This window comes from Amblyomma maculatum, chromosome 11, assembly GCF_055883805.1.
Source record: "Amblyomma maculatum isolate TAMU_Amacu chromosome 11, ASM5588380v1, whole genome shotgun sequence".
Classification (NCBI taxonomy): domain Eukaryota; kingdom Metazoa; phylum Arthropoda; class Arachnida; order Ixodida; family Ixodidae; genus Amblyomma; species Amblyomma maculatum.
In genome coordinates, this window is record NC_139354.1 from 126426447 (window position 1) to 126447484 (window position 21038).

General features: G+C 50.6%; 1 protein-coding gene across 1 annotated transcript in view; it reads right to left on the reverse strand.

The window, feature by feature from the left end:
* Positions 1 to 21038, reverse strand: part of LOC146174918 (uncharacterized) — a 201051-nt gene that overhangs the window by 91213 nt on the left and 88800 nt on the right. Inside the window, exon 5 of the mRNA XM_084585487.1 lies at positions 11313 to 11362. Coding sequence (XP_084441613.1) covers positions 11313 to 11362 — 50 coding nt within the window. The remainder of the gene's footprint in view (positions 1 to 11312; positions 11363 to 21038) is intronic.

The following is a 21038-nucleotide window of genomic DNA, read 5'->3' on the forward strand; positions in this document are numbered from 1 at the left end:
TGTCCTAGCGGTTTCTTAGTTTCTGCTCCTTACTAGGCCTTGTTCTTTTTCCAAGTCTTCCAAACGACAAACTAGAGCGGCTCTTTCTTGTTTAGGTATGTCTAAGCGTGCACTCAGCACGCAACACCGCCACAAAAAATCCGTGCCTTCCGCCTCCTCTACTGAGTCGAAACGCGTCTCCTTCAGTTTGAGCTGCGCCTCATACTGCATCCACTTAACCTTCTGTTGATTGCACATATAAGTTTATATCAACTGAACTATTTCTACTACAATGTTGTCAGAATATACAGACTATAAAGGAAAGACACAAGAACGGCTAGCAGACACGCGTTCAAATAAAGAGATTCTGCGAATGCCAATGAACTAGAGAAAAAAGAATAACCATCTAAAATTCTAGCAAGTTGAGAAAAAGCTAAACAAATGAGCGTCAAAAAACCAAGCTTTCGATATGAAAACCAGGCCGCTAGGAGAAAGAGCTTAACTCCATTCCTTAGCTGGCACCTAATCTAACTAGCTCAAAACTAAATAATATAGAAAGAACGTCTCTGTTTGAAGCTTTCAGAAGGTTCCACAATCGCCAGTCTGTGCTTTCTCTTCGCCACGTGCAATACTTCAACGCCCATAAGGGCCACTTACAGCCTACTCCTAGGCCACTTTAATGAAAACGCCGACTGAAATTCACATCGACGCAAGCAGTGTTGGCCTAAGCGCCATTTTCGTTTAGAAATAGCCAGATACGAGAAAGTTATCGCGTACGCCAGCAAGTCCCTCTCAAACGCCGAAGCCAATTACTCGACGACCGATACGAAGTGCTTCGCGATCATGTGAGCCACATCGACGTTCCACCCTTATCTATACTGGAGACCATTCAAGGTTGTAAGTGATCATCCCGCGCACTGTTGGCTCTAAAATTTGAAAGACGCCCCCTGCCGCCATGCACGACGCACCCCTACGTCTCAGGAATTAGACATTTTTGTAGTCTACAATTCCGCCTGCAAGCGTTCCGACGCAGAATGCGTATCCCGAACCCCCGTCGACGTTTCCCCCAGAGAAGACGACGATGATGCCTTCTTGGTACCGGCAAGCGCGAGCAGTTTCGTACAACTGAAGCGATCATACCCTGACCAGAAACCCCAATCCGATTACCAGGGAAGTCAGGACCACTTCCCCTCCTGTTGTGTTCAGGCGTCATTTGTCATCGTTCGCGTTAAGCAATGGCGTCCTCGTGAAGAAATTGGCACCCAACAAGGCCGCGCAGCTTCTTGTTGTACCTAAAAGCCTTGAGCACGAAATTCTGCAGACCATGAACGATGAGCACACAGTTGGGCATCACAGGTTGGCGCGCATATTGCAGCGAATGCAGAGGCATTACCGGCAGCGGTTGCCTGCTGACGTCGCCCATTACGCGTAAACGTACCCTTAGTGTCAGGCAAGCAAGACACACAAGATCAGTCCTGCTGGGGATTTCAACCCTATACCAACCCCGATTAGGCAAACTCAGCAAAACGGGATGCATCTGCGTGGCACCTTTCAAACTTCATCTGCGGGTACCAAGTGGATCATTGTGGCTACTAACTACATTACCCGCTACGCCGAAGTGAAAGCCCTGAATCATGGCCGTAGCTCTAATAAACGAACCGGAATCTGCACCGGCACGCTAAGTTCGAGCACATTTCGTCAGCAGCGAGATAAAAATGAATCCCGGTAACATCAAAAATCAAAACACAAAACACGCTGCTTCCTGCGGCGTAAATGCCTCTACTGCTATCTAAATAAAGCAGCTTAAATGTAGCGCAGGCCAGGCGGGCTCTACTATCAAGGAAATGGTCCGCGCACATTAAATCACTTAAGTGATTTAAATGCCCGCTCGCTTCGAGGAGCGCGACCATCCGATCGCAATTTTTATTATTGCGACAGTGAAGCCGTGACAGTGACAAACGCATGCGAAGCAATCATGCCGACGGTGGGTGTGCAGATGCGCGCCATGATTTCCTGCTTTCGGTCGGCCCGGCTAGGCGGCGCTGAACCTCAATTTTTTCTTCGGATGGCCGCTCCGTTTACTTCTGTCCGCACCTGTACGTAAACGCCGAACGTAAGACCTGGGAAGCCATCCTGCAGTACGCCACCTTTGCGCATAACAATTCCGACCAGGAGACACCCGAGCGACCATGTTCAAGTTTCTGTACCGCAGGGTGCCCACGAAGACACTCGGCACAATGCTGCAGCGCGTAACCAAGGAGAACATCGCCGCCTACCTTCAGCGTGCAGAGGAAGCCCGATGGCTTGCCCGGCTGCGCATAAAAGACCAGCAACACAATGACGCCCGAAAAGATAACTTGCGTCGACGACACGCAGAGGGCGGAGAACAAGTGTGGGTTTGGACGTCGATTCGAAGCCGCGAACTGAGCGAAAAGCTTTTGCGGCGGTACTTCTGTCTATACTGTCACGTAGTGGTGACGAGGTGGACGACACAAATGAAGGGTCGATAATTGCACTAAAGAAACTCTTTATTTGGGCTGACTTGCGCCCGCAAAAGAACTAAGCAACTCGGCGGCGGCGATAGAAACAAACGTGCTCGTCGATCGTCGAACAAAGAATTCCCATCACACTCCTCAACGTCCAATTTAAAGGCTGCACAGAACAATCTAGATAATGCCGCAAACAGCTACCAGCACGGGCTGGAACATTGTGGAATGACACCCGAGTGTCCGGAACCTTCGAGACAGATCTCGGTGCATCTTGCGCTACAACGAAACTAATAAAGGTGCGACTCGCGACATCAAGCATTAACAAACAAAGATTGCGGAATAAATACGCGGTCCAGAATCAGAGTAATAAGCCTGTATGCCGGCGGCTGTTAAAAAACAATAAATACAGTTTTGAAGGTTCCGCGGCATTACTCCCCCCCTTAAAAACAACATCGCCTCGATGTTCCAAAACAAAGAAACTTAAACATAAACACTGCAAAGTTTAAACACCACAGATTCTTTAACGCGCGTAATAAGGTTTCAGTCGTACAACACGTACAATTTCTGGGCGTTCGCGTCGCCGATGTGATGTTGACGGTCCGTCTGGAATGACTTCATAGTCCAGTGGTCCGACGCGGCGAATGATTTTGTACGAGCCCAAAGTATCGACGCAACAGCTTTTCACTTAATCCGCGACGGCGAATTGGTGTCCAAACCCCCGCTTGGTCTCCTGGATTGTACTCAGCGTGGCGTCATCGAAAATTGTATCGGCGGCTGTCGGTGCGCTGTTGGTCTTTAGTACGCAGCCGTGCGAGTCGTCGGGCTTCCTCTGCACGCTGCAGGTAGGCGGCGACGTCAAGGTTGTCCTCGCTGCTTACATGCGGCAGCATCGCGTCGAGCGTCGTCGTGGGCTCCCTGCTGTACACAAGCTTAAACGGGGTCGCTCTGGTCGTCTCCTGGACTGCCGAGATATACGCGAAAATCACGTAGGGCAAGATAGCGTCCCAGGTCTTGTGTTCAGCGTCGACGTACATGGCCGCGATAGTTTTATTCAGGCGCTCCGTAAGGCCATTGGTCTGGGGATGGTACGCAGTTGTTCGACGATGGCTGGTATGACTGTATTCCAGGATGGCTTGCGTCAACTCTGCCGTAAACTCCGTTCATCTGTCCGTGATGAGCACATCTGGGGCGCCATGTCGCAAGAGAATTTGTTCGACAAAAACTTTGGCGACTTCTGCCGCGGTACCATTTCGTAGTGCTCTTGCTTAGGCGTAACGGGTAAGGTAGTCAGTGGCCACGATGATCCACTTGCTACCCATAGAAGAAGATGGAAAGGGGCCGAGGAGATTCATCCCAATTTGTTGAAAGGGCAGGATTGGGGGCGGAATCGGGTTTAGTAGTCCTGCTGGCCTGATCGGCGGCGTCTTGCGTCGTTGGCACTCACGACACGTCTTCACGTAGTGGGCAACTTCGGCGGGCAGTCGCGGCCAGTAATACTTCTCCTGGATTCGACGCAACGTGCGCGCAAATCCGAGATGGCCTGCTGTGGGCTCATCGTGCAACGCCTGCAGAATTTCCTGCCGGAGGTGTTTAGGTACTACAAAAAGCTGCGCGGTCTTGTTGGCTGCAAAGTTCTTCTTCACTAGGAGGCCATTGCTTAACGGGAACGATGATAAATGTCGCCTGAACACACCAGAAGGGGAGGTGGTCTTCCCTTCTAAGTAATCGGCTAGCGCTTTCAGCTCAGGGTCTGATCGCTGTTGTTCTGCGAAACTGCTGACGCTTACCGGTCCCAAAAAGGCGTCGTCGTCATCGTCCTTCGGGGGAGCGTCGACGGGAGCGCGTGATAGGCAGTCCTGTCGGAGTGCTTCCGGCCCGACGTATAGAATACTGTCAAGTCAAATTCTTGAAGTCGTAGGCGCCATCTGGCAAGGCGGCCGGAGGGATCTTTCAAATTAGCCAGCCAGCAGAGCGCATGATGGTCGCTAACAACCTTGAAAGGTCGGCCGTATATGTATGGAAGAAACTTAGAAGTAGCCCAGATGATCGCAAGGCACTCCTTCTCGGTCGTCGAGTAATTGACTTCGGCTTTTGTGAGGGACCTGCTAGGGTAGGCGATTACTTTTTTCCTGTCCGGCACTCTTCTCGACGAGAATGGCTCCTAGGCCCGCACTGCTCGCGTCGGTGTGAATTTCGGTCTCTGCGATTTCATCAAAGTGGCCAAGTACAGGAGGGCATTGCAGGCGGCGCTTAAGGTCGTCGAAGGCTTCTCCTTCCGGCGCTTCCCATTTAAAAGGTACGTCAGCCTTTGTAAGCTGCGTGAACGGTTCGGCGATCCGCGAAACGTTTCTGACAAATCGTCGATAATAAGCGCACAGCCCAAGGCATCGGCGCACAGCATTCTTGTCGGCAGGCGGCGGGAATTGTGCGATTGCAGCTGTTTTCTCCGGGTCTGGGCGAATGCCGTCCTTGCTAACGATGTGACCTAGGAACCGGAGTTCTTCGTAGGCGAAGTGACACTTCTCTGCTTTTAGCGTTAGTCCCGATGACTTGATGGCTTCCAGCACTGTCTGTAGTCGTTTTAGGTGGTCTTCAAAGTTTGACGAGAAAACGAGATGTCGTCCAATTATACTAAACAAATTTGCCACTCCAAGCCTGCCAGCACTTTGTCCATTACTCGTTGAAATGTGGCTGGTGCGGAGCAGAGGCCAAATGGCATCACCTTGAACTCATAAAGGCCGTCCGGTGGGATGAATGCGGTTTTCTCGCGGTCTCTTTCATCGACCTCAATTTGCCAATATTCGCTCTTCAGGTCCATCGATGAGAAGTACCTTGCATTGCAAAGCCGGTCGAGAATGTCGCCGATGCGGGGAAGCGGATAGACATCCTTCTTCGTTATGCTATTCAAGCGGCGGTAATCAACGCAGAAGCGAAGTGTGCCGTCTTTCTTCTTCAGCAAAACGACTGGTGCCGCCCAGGGGCTGTTCGATGGCTAGATGATGTCATCACGCAGCATTTCCTCAACTTGATCGCGAATGTCTTGGCGTTCTCGCGGCGATACACGATACGGGCTTTGGCGCAGAGGTCGGGCGTGTTCATCCGTTATTATGCGGTGCTTGGCCAGTGGTGTTTGTCGTACCTTCGATGACGATGAGAAGCACTCCCCGTAGCTTCGAAGCAGACTGAGAATCTGGTCTTTCCTGTTGTGGGTCAATGCCAGGTGTATGTCAAATGTGGGCTGACGGAATAGGTCCGGTGCGTCTTCCAGCGTTTGGTCGTGGAGGGCGAATACATCTTTGAGGTCCGCTAATTCGTCGAGAAAAGCGATCGCCGTGCCCTTGGTGAGATGCCGGTATTCTTCGGTGGAGTTTGTTACCAGAACCTGAGCTCGACCTTTCCGGAATTTCGTGATGCCTCTTGCGATGCCGACACCTCGTTCTAAGAGCAATTGGATATTTCCTTCGACGATGCCTTCAGCGGTTTCGATGTTCGCGCTACCTACGCAGACTGCGATGCTTAATCAGGGCGGGACGGTCTATTCTTCATCGAGGATGTTTAGAAAGATGTCTTGCATCGACGTTGTCGTAGCAGGAATGGCTTTCTCTGCAGAGAGCTTGATGAGCTTGGATCGCAGGTCGATGATAGCCCTATGTTCATTTAGGAAGTCCATGCCTAAAATCACGTCGCGGGAGCACTGCTGCAAGACCACAAAGCTGGTGGGGTAAGTACGTTCACTTACGGTTATTCTTGCAGTGCATCATCCCGATGGAGTAATCAGGATGCCACCTGCGGGGCGAATCAGCGGGCCATCCCAAGCGGTGGTAACGTTTCTGAGCTGAGAGGCTAACGGTCCACTGATGACTGAATAGTCAGCTCCGGTGTCTACTAGGGCAATGACTCTGCGACCGTCGCTTCAACTTCAAGGTCACTTGTTCGCGTCCTCGCATTGCACGTGGGCCTTAGTGTCCGATCTCGGCTCCATCGTTTCTTCAGGTCATGGCCGGGGCATACTGCTGTTACTTCTCTGGGCGGCGGTGCCTGCTTGCAGTCTGGTCGTGTTGTCATCGATGACGTCGTGTGGAGCGGCGGTGAAATGGCTGCGTCGTCATTAGTGGTCGTCGTCGGCGGAGGATCTTCGTCTTTTCGCCGTTGAGCAACCTCACCTCCAAAGGTTGCTGCCTTTAGTTTCCCCTACGGGGGCTAGGAGACCGTTCTTGCACGTAACTGCGGCCCGGCGACACAAATCGGGCATTGTACGGCCATGAGGAGCGTGATAGACGCCTTGACGACAAGTGCTCTCCGCTGCGCAGGAAGTCGTCGATTTCCTGTGGTCGCTCGCCAGGACGGGGACGTGGGGCGTCGACAGCGAAACCACGGAGGCCGATCCGCCTGTATGGGCAGTGGCGGAGGATGTGTCCTGCCTCACCACAATGGAAGCAGAGCGGTCGGTTGTTTGCTGTCCTTAAGGATCGCACTTTCTGGGGCTTGGGATTCGTTGGTAGGCTTGGTGGGCGGGGGCCAAGGGGCGGTTTTCAGGAACAGGGCGGTAACGGTGAGGGCTCGGAAAGTTATCACGTCGGGGCGCAGGGTGACGTAATGCACCAGCGTAGTTCATCGCTGTTGCCTCTTGTGCTGGAACAGTCGCAGCCGTCGCTGGAGGTACGCCCAGCGCCTGCTGGACTTTTTCACGCACGACGTCCGCAAGCGTCGCCACCTGGGATTGTTGTGAGGATGGCATCAATCGGCGGAGCTCCTCTCGCACAATCTTCTGAATGAGGTCCCGAAGGTTATCTCCACTTGGAGATGCGATGGGGTAGTGGCTTGTGTATTTTGGCTGAAGTGGTCGCTCGTAGTGGCGCATCCGGGTGTACAACGGCTTCTCGATGGCAGACGCTTCCGTTTCAAATTCCGCCACGGTTTTGGCGGATTTCGGACAAGATTTGCAAAAAGCGATTCTTTGACGCCTCGCATTAAAAATTTGACTCTCTCACCTTAGGTCTAGTTAGGGTCGGCGCGGCGAAAAAGGCGCTTTATCTCTTCAACGTACGCCAGGACAGGCTTGTTAGGAAGTTGAAGTCTTGACTGAAGCAGGGCCTGGGCTCTTTCCTTTCGGACGACGCTTGAAAAGGCAGTCAAAAACGCTTCCTTGAAAATGTCCCAATCCTTCATAGCTGCCTAATGATTTTCGAACCAAACTCGGGCTTGTCCTTGAAGAATAAAGTAGAGCTGCCTAAGTTTCGCAGCGTCGTTGCAGCCGTTGAATTCTGCCACACGGTCGAAAAGGTCCATCCAGTCTCCAGGATCTTCATCCGGTCGTCCATGGAAGCAGGGTGGCTCACGGGGTTGCACGAAAAAAAAACCGGTGCTGTAGGCTGGGCCATTGTCAGCGTCGATGCCTTCCGCGATCGAATGGGGTCAGGCAGCAGACCGTGTTCGGGTTGTAGGCCTTGAAGTCGGCGGCTGGCTCGGTGACCTGTAGGCTGGTCTTCCAGGGCGACAGAAACACGGCTTGAGTCTTTGCTTGAAGGATAAAAGGCAGCACCTCCACCAGATGTCACGTAGTGGTGACGAGGTCGACGACACAAATGAAGGGCCGACGAGTGCACTAAAGAAACTCTTTATTTGGGCTGACTTGCGCCCGCAAAAGAACGAAGCAACTCGGCGGCGGCGATAGAAACAAACGTGCTCGTCGATCGTCGAACAAAGAATGCCCATCACACTCGTCAACGCTCAATTTAAAGGCGGCACAGAACAATCTAGATAATATCGCAAACAGCTACCAGCCTTGGCTGGAACATTGTGAAAAGACACACGAGTGGCCGGAATCTTCGAGATAGATGTCGGTGCATCTTGCGCTACAAAGAAACTGATAAAGGTGCGTTGCGCGACATGGAGCATTAACAAGCAAAGATTACGGAACTGATACGCGGTCCAGAATCAGAGTGATAAGCCTGTATGCCGGCGGCTGTTAAAAAACAACAAATACAGTTTTGAAGGTTTCGCGACAATACATAGTCATTCGACGCATCGGACAGCTTGACTACGAGGTCATACCCTATGGCACGACCACTTCTGACGGTGCGAAGCGCACCCAGAAGTGACCTATGTTGTGCGCCTCAAACCGTATTATGCAAGCTAAGTTATATTATTATTATTATTATTCAGTATCAGTATAACTTTCTGTGTTTATTTTTGTAAGCATCGGGTCTTTGCCTTTTTAAGGGGGAAGGAGGGCCGCAAAACATTCAAATCTGCATTTGTTCTTTTTCGACAACCTGCCGGCTTGCAGCCTTACCACTCTCATGGATCAGCTCTGTATTATGGATCAGCTCTGTATTTATTTCCTTCATTACATGTTGTCGCGAGATGCAGCTTTCTCAGATTATTTGTCGTGCAAGATGCGCCGAGATGTGTCTCGAAGATTCCGGCCACCCGCGTATGTTTCTGGAATGTTCTAGATTGTGCCCACCACCATTTCTGGCTTTATCTCAACGAGAATCTCCCTGTTCGACGACCAGTATTTCCGCTGAGTTGTTCAGTGCATTTGCAGCGCGCGTCAGCCCAATAAAGAGTTCATTACAGTACTGCACCTACCTGAATGTTTACTTGCCACCTACAGCATTGTCACCATCACGTGAAAATATATTACCGCGAAACCTTCAAAACTGTATTTGCGTTTTTTTTAGCAGCCGACTGCGTGCGGCCTTCTTACTGTGCGGCACGCATATAAATTCTGCATTCTTTGTTTCTTATTACTTCATGTCACCAGACGCACCTTTGTCAGTTTTTGTCATTTTCCGCCCACTCGTCCATGCTTCTACAATGTTCCTTGTTGTGCTAGTAACAGTCTGCGACTTTAGATGGTTCTGACCCGATGTTAAATTTAGTGTAGACGTGTGCGACAGACTGTGTTTGTTAGACGACCGCCGAGCACGACTGTTTCTTTTGCTGCCACCGAATCGCTGAGTTCTTTTGTGGGCGCAAGTCAGCCAATAAAGAGTTTCTTCTGTGCACCTTCAGACTCTTCATTTGTGTCATCGACCTTATAACCACCACTTGACAATATAAACAAATGATCAAAAACGAAATACACAAGGATATCAACAGTGATCATACCCTTATGCAAAACAGAAATGTTTGCGCAGTCTTTCTTCATACGAACTGCAAGCGACTAGAATGGCCCCTCTCACACCAATGTAACAATTGAAGATTTGACTGCGACTACTTTCGAAGACATGCTGGAAACTATTTACACACCTTAGGTCCCGCTATCTATCTGCTGAAACTTTGTTCTATGTTAAATTGGTTTTAGCTTTTAGTTTTTCATTCTTTTTTTTTCATGCGTGCCCCAAATTTCCATCCACTGTATATTACCTGTTTATCTTTTTCAGCTGTCTCTTTATAACCTTGAATATAGCTGTGGCGAATTTGGCTGTCCATATGGACTTAGCGTTGCATTTCGTTTCATGACCGCGATGCCCAGCAGCGACCGACCAGACTATGGACAGCTACTCTATCACACCTGCATCTACTCCATCACATCACTCTATCACGAAGCCTTCGACTAGGGCTACAGTTGGTAAGGAGGGGATAACAAGCGTTAAATGTTTTTTCTTCGCCCTCTTCTATTGTGTGGATACCTCGACTCTGCACTTTTGCCTCTTTCTGAAAAACTTTACAATTAGCATTTGAGCTCATGTTTCAGCTGCAATTTTGGTAGCCTAGAACCAATTATCACCGGCATTACCGGCCACGATCACTCCTCGTTCGTGCATTCAGTTCTATGTGTACTTTGGTTGAATGTCTACATTGCCTTCGAGTTTCGCCTGGAGCTTCTTAGTCTAGGCCATTATGGAGACTGCGGAGAATCTTTCATATTTCAGCTCAGATTCATCTGATTTCATTTTCATTGTGCGTCTCAAAGTCGACAGCTTAGACTTTAGGTCAGGATGCAAGTGCACTGTTTAGGGCGCTCGGTTACGGGGTCCAAGTATGCGGGATTGAAGCAGCGGCGCTGCAGCCGCTTTTCGATGGAGGTCAAAATCAGATCACCCTAGTGTTGTGTGATCTCAGTGCATGTTAAAAACCCTTGGTGGCAAAAGTTTCGGATCTCTTCTTTTGCAGCGTCTCTCATAGCCTTAGTCGCACTGAAAAGTTAACCGTATAATTAAAAGTTACGAGCCAACCAACCAACCAACCCGCCAAATGCTTTGTTCAGGAAAATACTCTAAATTTCTATTCATTCATAAATATACCTGAGGCACTAATAACCATATCATGGTTATTTTATTTTTCCACTAAAGCTAATTACGTGATGCTCATTGCTTTCATAAATGCCGTACATTAATCTGCAGAAAGCGTATGTGATGCCTCTTGAACAAGTTAGGATGAAATACCGATTTAATGTAGACTAATTCATCGAATATTCTTGCAGGCTGCATGATTGTAAGGATTTATTGGACAACCAAACCAAGCAATTTCTGCAAGCACAAGGAAAAAAAAGAGGCCGGAGAAGAGGTAACTCGATCCCAACAATTGTTATAAAGAGGTGGGCTCAAAACGTGATACATATTCCTTAAACAAATCACACTGCCTTCTTCACTTCACACTCTCACAGAGAGCAGTCGTGCGATGCCAATGCACGTTAAAGAACCGGACTTGATCGAAATGCCCCTGGGGGCATTCGCTTTCAATTTAGAAATCTTCAACTTTATAGAAAATTAAAATAGTGTCATGATTTGCTACAAGTGATTACTCTTATACCTCAGGCAATACCTACAGAGCTCAAAAGTAAGAGATCATCCCACGAGAAACACTTCAGCTGGGAAACAGCATATTCCTTACCTCTGAGTGTCGGGTACCCGCTTCCAAATGAAAATTTTGCGATCTCTGACCTGCAAGATGAAGAGATATATTCAAATCAAAATACAAAACATCCGCTTCTATTCTTTGTCAAATCCCTGCTCGGGTACTACACTTGTAGGAAAGCTGGATTGTAAAATTTGGATTGAAACATTGACTTTGTTCATAAACTCAGTAGCCAATCTGCACTTCGAAATGAGATTACTAGATAAACGAGTCTCTGCAACAAACGCGAATACACATTCTGTTATATGGATGTATTATGAAATGAAGTGCCTTAGATATTTATCAAACCTCCCAATTAAATATATATGTATTTATTAAAAACTACAGCTGCTTAGCTACTGGTCTTTTAATGACCTTCTAGGTGGTTTAAGTGAATCTTTATGGCTGCTTCCACACGCGAAAGAGGGAAAAGGTGGCATTTATGAACCCGACTTAAAAGACACATAATTTATTGTCTCGCTGGGCAGAAACTACAGCTTGGGCCTGACTGAAAATAAATTTCATAAAAGTGGCTCAATATCTTGAACATAGTCACGTCCTTTAAGAAAATAATGCGTTCATGGTCGCAATCAAATTACCCATATTTAAGTGACATGGTACATATTCTGACTCCTGCGTAACTAAGCAAGTTTGCTCGACTGAGTGAAACACAGATCGGCAAGAGGAATAGGCTTGTTAATGTTCGCAAGAGGATCCGCCATGGAACCGCCAGTAGCAGGTCATGGTTGCATTCCACATCCAGTACGGACATACGTTTCATTCGTGAATATTGGCTGGATACTGGTCATGATCGTCCGTCGGCCAGCAAATGGCCGAGCACTCGTTCCCAAACAGGCCGGTGCTCAGTCGGGGTTATGAGCTCCGGCCATGGGCGCTGGTACCCTTCTGCCCAATCTTGCAAGCTGCCGGTCTTGGGCCGCCCAATGGCCGAGCAAACGTGGCTAATTTCGTCGGCGTTCAGTCTGGTGCCCGAGCTTGGGCCTTGGTTGATGGCCAACGTCCACTCAACATGGTACGCGCCCAGCCATGGGCCGACATTCGGCCTAGCACTGTTCAACGGAAGTCGGCGAATGCCGCTTGGGTATATATATATGTATATATATAGCACGGCTGTCGCGCGGCGCTAGGCACGTGGCATTATATATATATATATATATATATATATATATATATATATATATATATATATATACCACGTAGCCAAGGACCCGAGAATGAGGTCGGCTTGTCGTTTCGAACACAGAGTCACAGCGTCCAGCACCAGCGCGCCGCTCGTGCCAACCACCGCTTCGTTGTCGTCGGCACCAAACACGGCTGTCGCGCGGCGCTAGGCACGTGGTATTATATATAATGCCACGTGCCTAGCGCCGCGCCACAGCCGTGCTTGGTGCCGACGACGACGCAGCGGTTGCTGGCACGAGCGGTGCGCTGGTGCTGGACTCTGATCGGAACTGCAAGCCTACCTTATTCTCGGGTCCTCGGCTACGTGTACCTTCACGGCTCCCTGTGACTTGAGTCGTGACACTGGTGGAGGTGCCATCGGTGATCCCTTCTCCTGCGGACGACTCTACGCGGCCGCCTCTCGTGACCACTCCTGTTCATCGTACCAGCCGATGGTTCCGAAGCTTGTCCCCCCAAGGCCTTCTCTCTTGACGAAGAGACCCTAGCTGTGGCAACGATACCACCCGCCCGTACCATGACTGTCCCTTACACCCCATCCTCCTGTCTCATCCTTCAGACCCCACGTACCCCTAAACCATTTACGGTGAGCAGTGTGAAGACGCCAAGGACTGGCTAGCTCACTGCGAAAGGGTCGCGACGTTTAACGGCTGGGACGACGCTGCGAAAATGCGGAACGTGTACTTCAGCCTTGAAGACGCTGCTAAGACATGGTTCGAGAACCGCGAGGCCACATTCTCTACGTGGCCGGCCTTCCGAAGCAAGCTCCTCGGTACGTACGCCAACAGTGACCGCCGAGAGAACGCCGAGCGTGCCCTGACCTCTCGAGTTCAGTGTCAGAACGAAGGGGTCGCAATATACATTGAAGACGTCATGCGCCTTTGCCATCGCGCCGACCCGTCCATGAGTGAGGAGAAGAAGGTGCGGCACCTGATGCATGGCGTCAAAGACCAGCTTTTTTCCGGCCTGGTGTGGAACCCGCCCACCACCGTCGCGGCGTTTCTGGCTGAAGCGGTGATCATGGAGAAACTGCTACGGCAGCGATGCAGCCAGTACGCTCGGCCGCTGAATTCCATCTCCACACTACCGCCATCTGACCGAACTGACTACAATACCGCGGCAGATATGAGCTTCCTTTGCGACCTCATTCGCACCGTGGTTCGCGAGGAGCTCCAGCAACTTCATGATCATTTACTCCTGGAGCGGCTTCCCTGGCCAGCATCATCCGTGAGGAGGTCCAGAACGCACTGACGCCACTGACAAGTACAGTCGCTCCACCACCACCCCAAGGCCTCACCCAGCGGATGACTTATGCTGATGTCACACGCCGCCCAGTCCTGATACCTACCCCTTCGCCTGACACGTCACCTCAGGTCGCTGTGCACGCTGCGGAACCGCTGCCCCTTCGGGCAGATCGGCGCCAGGCGCCCCGGAAGACTGATATCTGGCGCGCTCCAGATAACCGCCCTCTCTGCTACCACTGTGGCGAGGCAGGTCACCTCTACCGGCAGTGCCCTTATCGTCACATGGGCCTTAGAGGATTTTCCCCCAAAAGCCCTCGTCCACGACCTGGTCAGCGGCCTCAGGACATCGCCGATTACGTCACCCACCAGCGTAGTCTCCCACACTCTCCTTGCCGCGAGTCGCGCTCGCCTTTGCCTCGTCGCTGTTCGCCCTCTGGGCCACGGTATACCGCTGGACGCCATGGTTCCTGGAGCCCTCATCGGGAAAACTAGCTCCGGCGACCTTTGGGGGCGAGGTCGCCGCACACCGATTCGCCGCAAAGCTTCCACCGCCGCACCGCTCGATTCGCCCCGACGTCGAACGCCGAAATCCTGTCCAGTTTTAGCCGCACAGACCAGATCGCCCCGACGTCGTCCGCATCGCCGACCAGTTATCACTGCCGTGCCGCTTAAATCCCCCGACTGAGACCACACAACTACCGCCCAGCTTCCGCCGCCACACCGCTCACTTCATTCCAAACCGACGTAGACAGGCCCTGGTCTCGGCCATGTCTCCCTGGACATCCCCGTGATCGTCGACACGAAGGAGGTCAGCGCTTTAGTTGATACGGGAGCTGATTATTCTATCCTTAGTGGGCGGCTTACAAGGACACTAAGGTGATGACGCCATGGAACGGACCAGACATACGGACGGCAGGCGGACATGTGGTTGCACCACTGAGTATGTGTACAGCCCGGGTTACGGTTCGAGACTGCACATTTGTTGCGATTTTTCTTGTTGTCGCGAATGCTCTCGTGATGTTATTCTTGCCATCGACTTCCCTCGTGAGCACGGTGCCACTATATATCTACCGAGCCGCTTGGTAATGTTTTCCGCCAAACTGGCCACTGAAAAGCATGAGTACCGCGGGTCCCACTCCACGCTGCGAGTCGCCGATGGTAGCCTCACAGTGCCACCACGCGCCAGCATCTTCGCCAGACTTGTGACGAGCCACATCACGGCCTCCGGGTTGTTGAGACTAATGTCTCCCTCTCACTCTCCTTGGGAGTTTCTGTGGCAAGAGGTCTTTATTTCCTTCGTGGAAGAGAGACGCAGGTGCTTGTCACCAATCAATGAACATCGACATCTGTTCCGTAGCACTGTCATTGCTTACGTCGACCATCTGCAAGAAGTCGCCGAATGTTTTGCTTCAGAGAAAGCTACGCCTAGCACTGAACCGGATGATGCCGTACAGGCTGTCGACATCAATTCTAGCCTTTCCTCCTTTGTAAAGAGGCAACTCCAAGATCTATTGCTGGAGGTTCGTGTGTGCTTCACGTCTTCATCTGAAGTGCAGCAAACGTCGGTCATTACACACCGGATTATCACGCATGAATGCACTCGACCCATCCATCAGCAGCCCTATCGTGTGTCTTCTTGGGAGAGAGACGTTATCCAATAGCAAGTAAAGGAGATGCTTGCCGTTGGCGTCATTCAACCTTCAAGGAGCCCATTGCCGTCGCCTGTAGTCCTCGTTAAAAAGAAAGACGGAACACTTCGTTTCTGCGCTGACAATCGGAAGCTTAACAGTATGGCAAAGAAGGACGTCTATCCCCTGCCACGGATTGACGACTCTCTTGACCGACTTCGCCGAGCCAAGTATTTCTCCTCCATTGACCTCAGCAGTGGTTATTGGCAAATTGAAGTTGATTAGAGGGACCGTGAAAAAACTTCCTTCGTAACACCAGATGGGCTCAATGAATTCCACGTCCTCCCATTCGGGCTCTGCTGTGCTCCTGCCACCTTCCGGCGGTTGATGGACACTGTGCTCACAGGTCTTAAGTGGCAGACATGCCTTGTTTATCTCGACGACGTGACCATTTTTTCACCTATGTTCACGGAACACCTGCGCCGCCTGAGAACTGTTCTAGAAGCTGTCCGGTCTGCCAACCTTTCTCTCAAGCCTCAAAAGTGCCACTTCGGCTTCACCGAATGGAAGTTTCTTGGGCACATCGTGAGTGCTGATGGCATCCGAGCTGACCCTGAGAAACTTGCTGCCGTTGCTGCCTTTCCCGTCCCCGCCCACAAAAAAGCAGTCCGACAGTTTTTGGGGTCGTGCTCCTGTTATCGTCGCTTTATCAAAAACTTTGCACAGATGGCCAGCCCTCTGACTCTCCTGACACGAGATGACGCATCATTTACCTGGGGCGCCAAGCAGCAGATGGCTTTCGACGAGTTACGATGCCGGCTGCAGTCACCCCCGATCCTGGTCCATTTCGACGATGATGCCGACATAGAGTTACACACGGATGCGAGCAACGTCGGCCTCGGTGCCGTTCTAGTTCAGCACCAAGACGGGGTCGAGAAAGTAATTGCCTACGCCAGCCGTGCACTTTCCCGTGCTGAGTGTAAGCATTCCACCACTGAAAAAGAATGTTTGGCGGTAGTATGGGCAGCTGCCACGTTCCGCCCGTACTTTTATGGCCGACCGTTTCGTGTCATCACTGACCATCACTCGTGTTGGCTGAAAAGCTTAAAGAATCCTTGTGGCCGCTTAGCATGTTGGGCATTGCGCCAGCAGGAGTTCGATTTCGATGTTATTTATAAGTCTGGCCGGAAGCACGCTGATGCTGATAGCCGGTCCCGCGCACCCGTCGGCCCTCCTTCGCCAGATGCCACCGACGACGATAGCTTCCTCGGAGCAGTCACTACATCCGATCTCATTTCCGAACAGCGTGCCGACGACGACCTGCGACTGATTATTGACCATCTTGAAGGTGGGCATCCTACAATACCCCGGTATCTTCCTCTGGCGCTGTCATCGTATTGCCTCCGCAACGGGGTGCTTTACAAGAATTCTACGTCGAGTGCTAAAACATACCTACTGGCATACCGGCTGATCTAAGGCACAAAAACCTCCTGGCCTGCCACGAGGAACCAACTTCAGGGCATCGTGGATTTACACGCACCCTAAACCGAGTCCGGCAGAACTATTACTGGCCACATCTTTCCCCGAGCGCTAGACGTTACGTACAGACTTGTCGACAATGCCAGCGGCGAAAAAACCCACGCTCAAGCCACCCGGTATGTTACAATCTATTGAACCACCCCTCACACCCTTCGAGCAAGTGGGCATGGACCGTTTAGGTCCATTTCCTTTATCCTCGAACGGACACAAGTGGATCGTAGTCGCCACAGACTACTTAACACACTACGCTGAAACGAAGGCCCTTGCCCGAGGTACTGCCGGCGAAGTTGCTCGATTCATTATGAACGACATTGTGCTCAGACACGGTGCACCGTCGACCATCATTACTGACCGAGGAAAGGCGTTTACAGCTCGGCTACTGCGGGACAGCGTAACTCTCAGCCATACCGAGCATCGCACAACAGCGTATCACCCTCAGACAAATAGATTAACGGAACGACTAAACAAAACTTTTTTGGACATGATCTCAATGTACGTCGACGTTGAACATAATATGTGGGACGAGATCCTGCCGTATGTCACCTTTGCTTACAATACGGCGCCGTAGGAAACCACGAAGTTTACGCCGTTCCGTCTCGTATATGGCAGAGAGGCCCGCACGATGTTGGATGCGATGCTCCCGTGCGGGGAAGAAGCGGTCGAACCCGATGCCGCCCATTTCGCAGAACAGGCCGAGCAAGCCCGTCAGCTGGCCCGCTTGCACATCAAGGAGCAGCATGCCACCGACGCTCGACGCTATAACCTTCGGCACAGGGAAGTCCACTACGAACCTGGGGACCAAGTGTGGGTGTGGACCCCCGTGCGCCACAAAGGCTTGAGCGAGAAACTACTCCACGGCTATTTCGGACTATATAAAATCCTGCGCCGCTTAAACAGCGTTAATTACGAAGTCATTCCAGATGGAACTGTGACCGTCAGTGTGCGACGCCAGCGGCCTGAAATTGTGCATGTGGTGCGCTTAAAGCCGTACTTTTCGCGTGACTGAGCGCTTCCTGCAAGTGAAACCTTGCGTTATTGTACAGTTCACCTCCCGCCTAATGTTTTTTGTCCTGTCACCTTGTCATCGGGACGATGTTTTTTTTTCACGGGGAGAGGGGGGGGGGGGATAATGCCACGTGCCTAGCGCCGCGCGACAGCTGTGCTTGGTGCCGACGACGACGAAGCGGTTGTTGGCACGAGCGGCGCGCTGGTGCTTGACTCTGTGATCGGAACTACAAGCCGACCTTATACTCGGGTCCTCGGCTACGGGTACCTTCACGGCTCCCTGTGACTTGCGTCGTGACAATATATACACATATATATTGTGGGCACGAATCCAGGAGAAGGAACGGGGTCGCTCCCATAGTAAACAGAAGAATGTGTAAAGCAGTGCTAGGGTACAACCCCAAATACGACCGAATGATTTTACTTCGTATCCAAGGTCACCCTTTCAACATAACAGCTATCCCAGTTTATGCACCAACCACTACTGCTGAAGAAGCTGACGTTGAGAGATTTTATGCTGACCTGAAATGCCTTTTAGACCGCACTCCACCATCAGACGTCTTTTTTCTCATAGAAGACTGTAAGGCTAAGGTGGGGAGTGAAGACATAATCGGAATTACAATCAAGTTCGGTCTTGGTGAGCCAAATGAAGCTGGGCAGAGGCTAGTAGAGGTTTGTCAAGAAAACAACCTGACCATATCGAATACTCATTTTCAACAACACAAGAGGCACCTGTACACATGGACTTCACCGGACGGTCTGTACAGGAATCAGACTGATTATATTCTTTGCCGGCAGAGACGGAGAAGAGCTATACAAGCAGTAAAAACAAGGCCTGAGGCCGATTGTGGCACCGATCATCAAGGTCTTGTTGCCAAATTTGAACTTCGATTGAGGAAAACGCAGAAAACTAGAAGGCCTTTCAGGTATGATCTGGATCAAATTCCATCAGACTACACAGTGGAAGTGAGGAATCGATTTCAAGAATTCGATCTAGAAGACAGAGAGCCTGAAGAGATGTGGACTGATGTTCGTGATATAATACAAGAAGTTGCTACTAAGGTAGTTCCAAAGCAAAAGCAATGCAAGAAAGCAAACTGGTTATCTGAAGAGGCTTTGCAAATAGCTGAGGAAAGGAGGATGGCAAAAGGTATGGGGGAAAGAGAAAGATACAAGATTCTCAATGTGCATTTTCAGGAAATAGCAAGAAGAGATCAGAATGCCTTTCTGTACAGTGCCAAACAGTTGAGGACAACAGCCAATTGAGGAACACAAGAGGTCTGTATAAGACAATCAAAAATATCAAAGCAAGCTTCTGTGCTAAGCTGGGCGTGTTAAAGGACCTCACTGAAGCATCAGAGATAAAGAAGGGATGGCAGGAATACACAGAAGTGTACAAGAAGGACCCGGATGTGCAAACCGAACATAAGATGGTTGTGATTACTGATCTCGAGCCGGACATCCTGAAGTGTGAAGTTGAATGGGCCTTAGCCAGCCTTGCTAAGAACACAGCTACCGGAATTGATGGTATTCCAGCTGAGTTGCTTCTGCTTAAATTAAATCAATTCTGCTTAAAAAACAGATCCGCCCAGTCCTAATTCTACACTGCACACTTCCAAAGGCTGTAACGATTCACCGCTTACTTCACAGAATGTTGACATAGGAGCACACTGAAACATGACTTTGCGCCTCAACAATTGTCTCAATGCTAAACTCCTTACTGAAATTATAGCACCAGTATCCACAATAGCCGATGTGACTACACTATCCACAGACATGTAAACTTTGATTTTCAGCAATAAAAAAGGCGGAAGTACGTTGGCACAAAGCAGACTTTCAGCGACTTCACCTCCATCGATAATGCTGTCTAGTTTTCCAGATGAAGTGAAAAGGGCCGGCCGTTGCGTTGGAGACCGGCGTGTGCGGAATGCTGAAGTAGTAGCCAAACTGCGATCCAATGCCGGAGAATGGTTCCTCATGCTGGCCTGGGAAAGGTTCGGTGCAGCGGATGAGTGGAAAGGTGGATGGTGGGGAAGGTACTGCTGCTTGTAGCCTGGCTGTGCAGTATAGGTATTGGTGCCGTAACGAGCTGAGAGGCGATACTGCTGCTGGTAGCCTGTGTCTGAAGCACAGCTGGTCGTACCGTAGCAAAGTCAGCGGCGACGATGCCGAAAACGCGAGATGTGATCCAGATTGCCACACCAGTAGCAAAGCAAGGACAGACGAACAGAAGTCCGCCTCGGGAAAACAAAATCGCATTCAGGACCCATATGGACAGCATTATATGTCACATACTTCTCGAAGTTGGCTGGCGGCGACTCGGTAGAGCGCTCATGAGTTTCGTGGTGCGATCGTCGAGTATGACAAGGTAGGCAGTATCTGGACTGCTGGCGCGACTGGTACCCATTATATTCCGCTGCGTTGACTGATAGGAGCTGAGGGGTAGACAGCGGTACATAGATGTCTGTTCAGTGCGACGGCAATTTAGATCTAAACAGCGGGTGAACTCGTCACGCATAATCTGACGAATTAGCGGCAAGGTCACTAGTGTATGTGGAGTCAATGCCTGCCACCGTAGGAACAGTAGCCAAGCGACCAAATTTGGGCGCAATTCACCGCGTCTTAATATTGTCACGTAGTGGTGACGAGGTCGACGACACAAATGAAGTGGTCGATGATTGCACTAAAGAAGCTCTTTATTTGGGCTGACTTGCGCCCGCAAAAGAACTAAGCACCTCGGCGGCGGCGATAGAAACAAACGTGCTCGTCGATCGTCAGACAAAGAATGCCCGTCACACTCGGCAACGCTCAATTTAAAGGCTGCACAGAACAATCTAGATAACGTCGCAAACAGCTACCAGCACGGGCTGGAACACTGTGGAAAGACACCCGAGTGGCCGGAACCTTCGAGACAGATCTCGGTGCATCTTGTGCTACAACAAAACTGATAAAGGTGTGACTCGCGACATCGAGCATTAACAAACAAAGATTACGCAACCGATACGTGGTCCAGAATCAGAGTGATAAGCCTGTATGCCGGCGGCCGCCAAAAAACAAATACTGTTTTTGAAGGTTTCGCGGCATTACTCCGCCCTTAAAAAAAACAT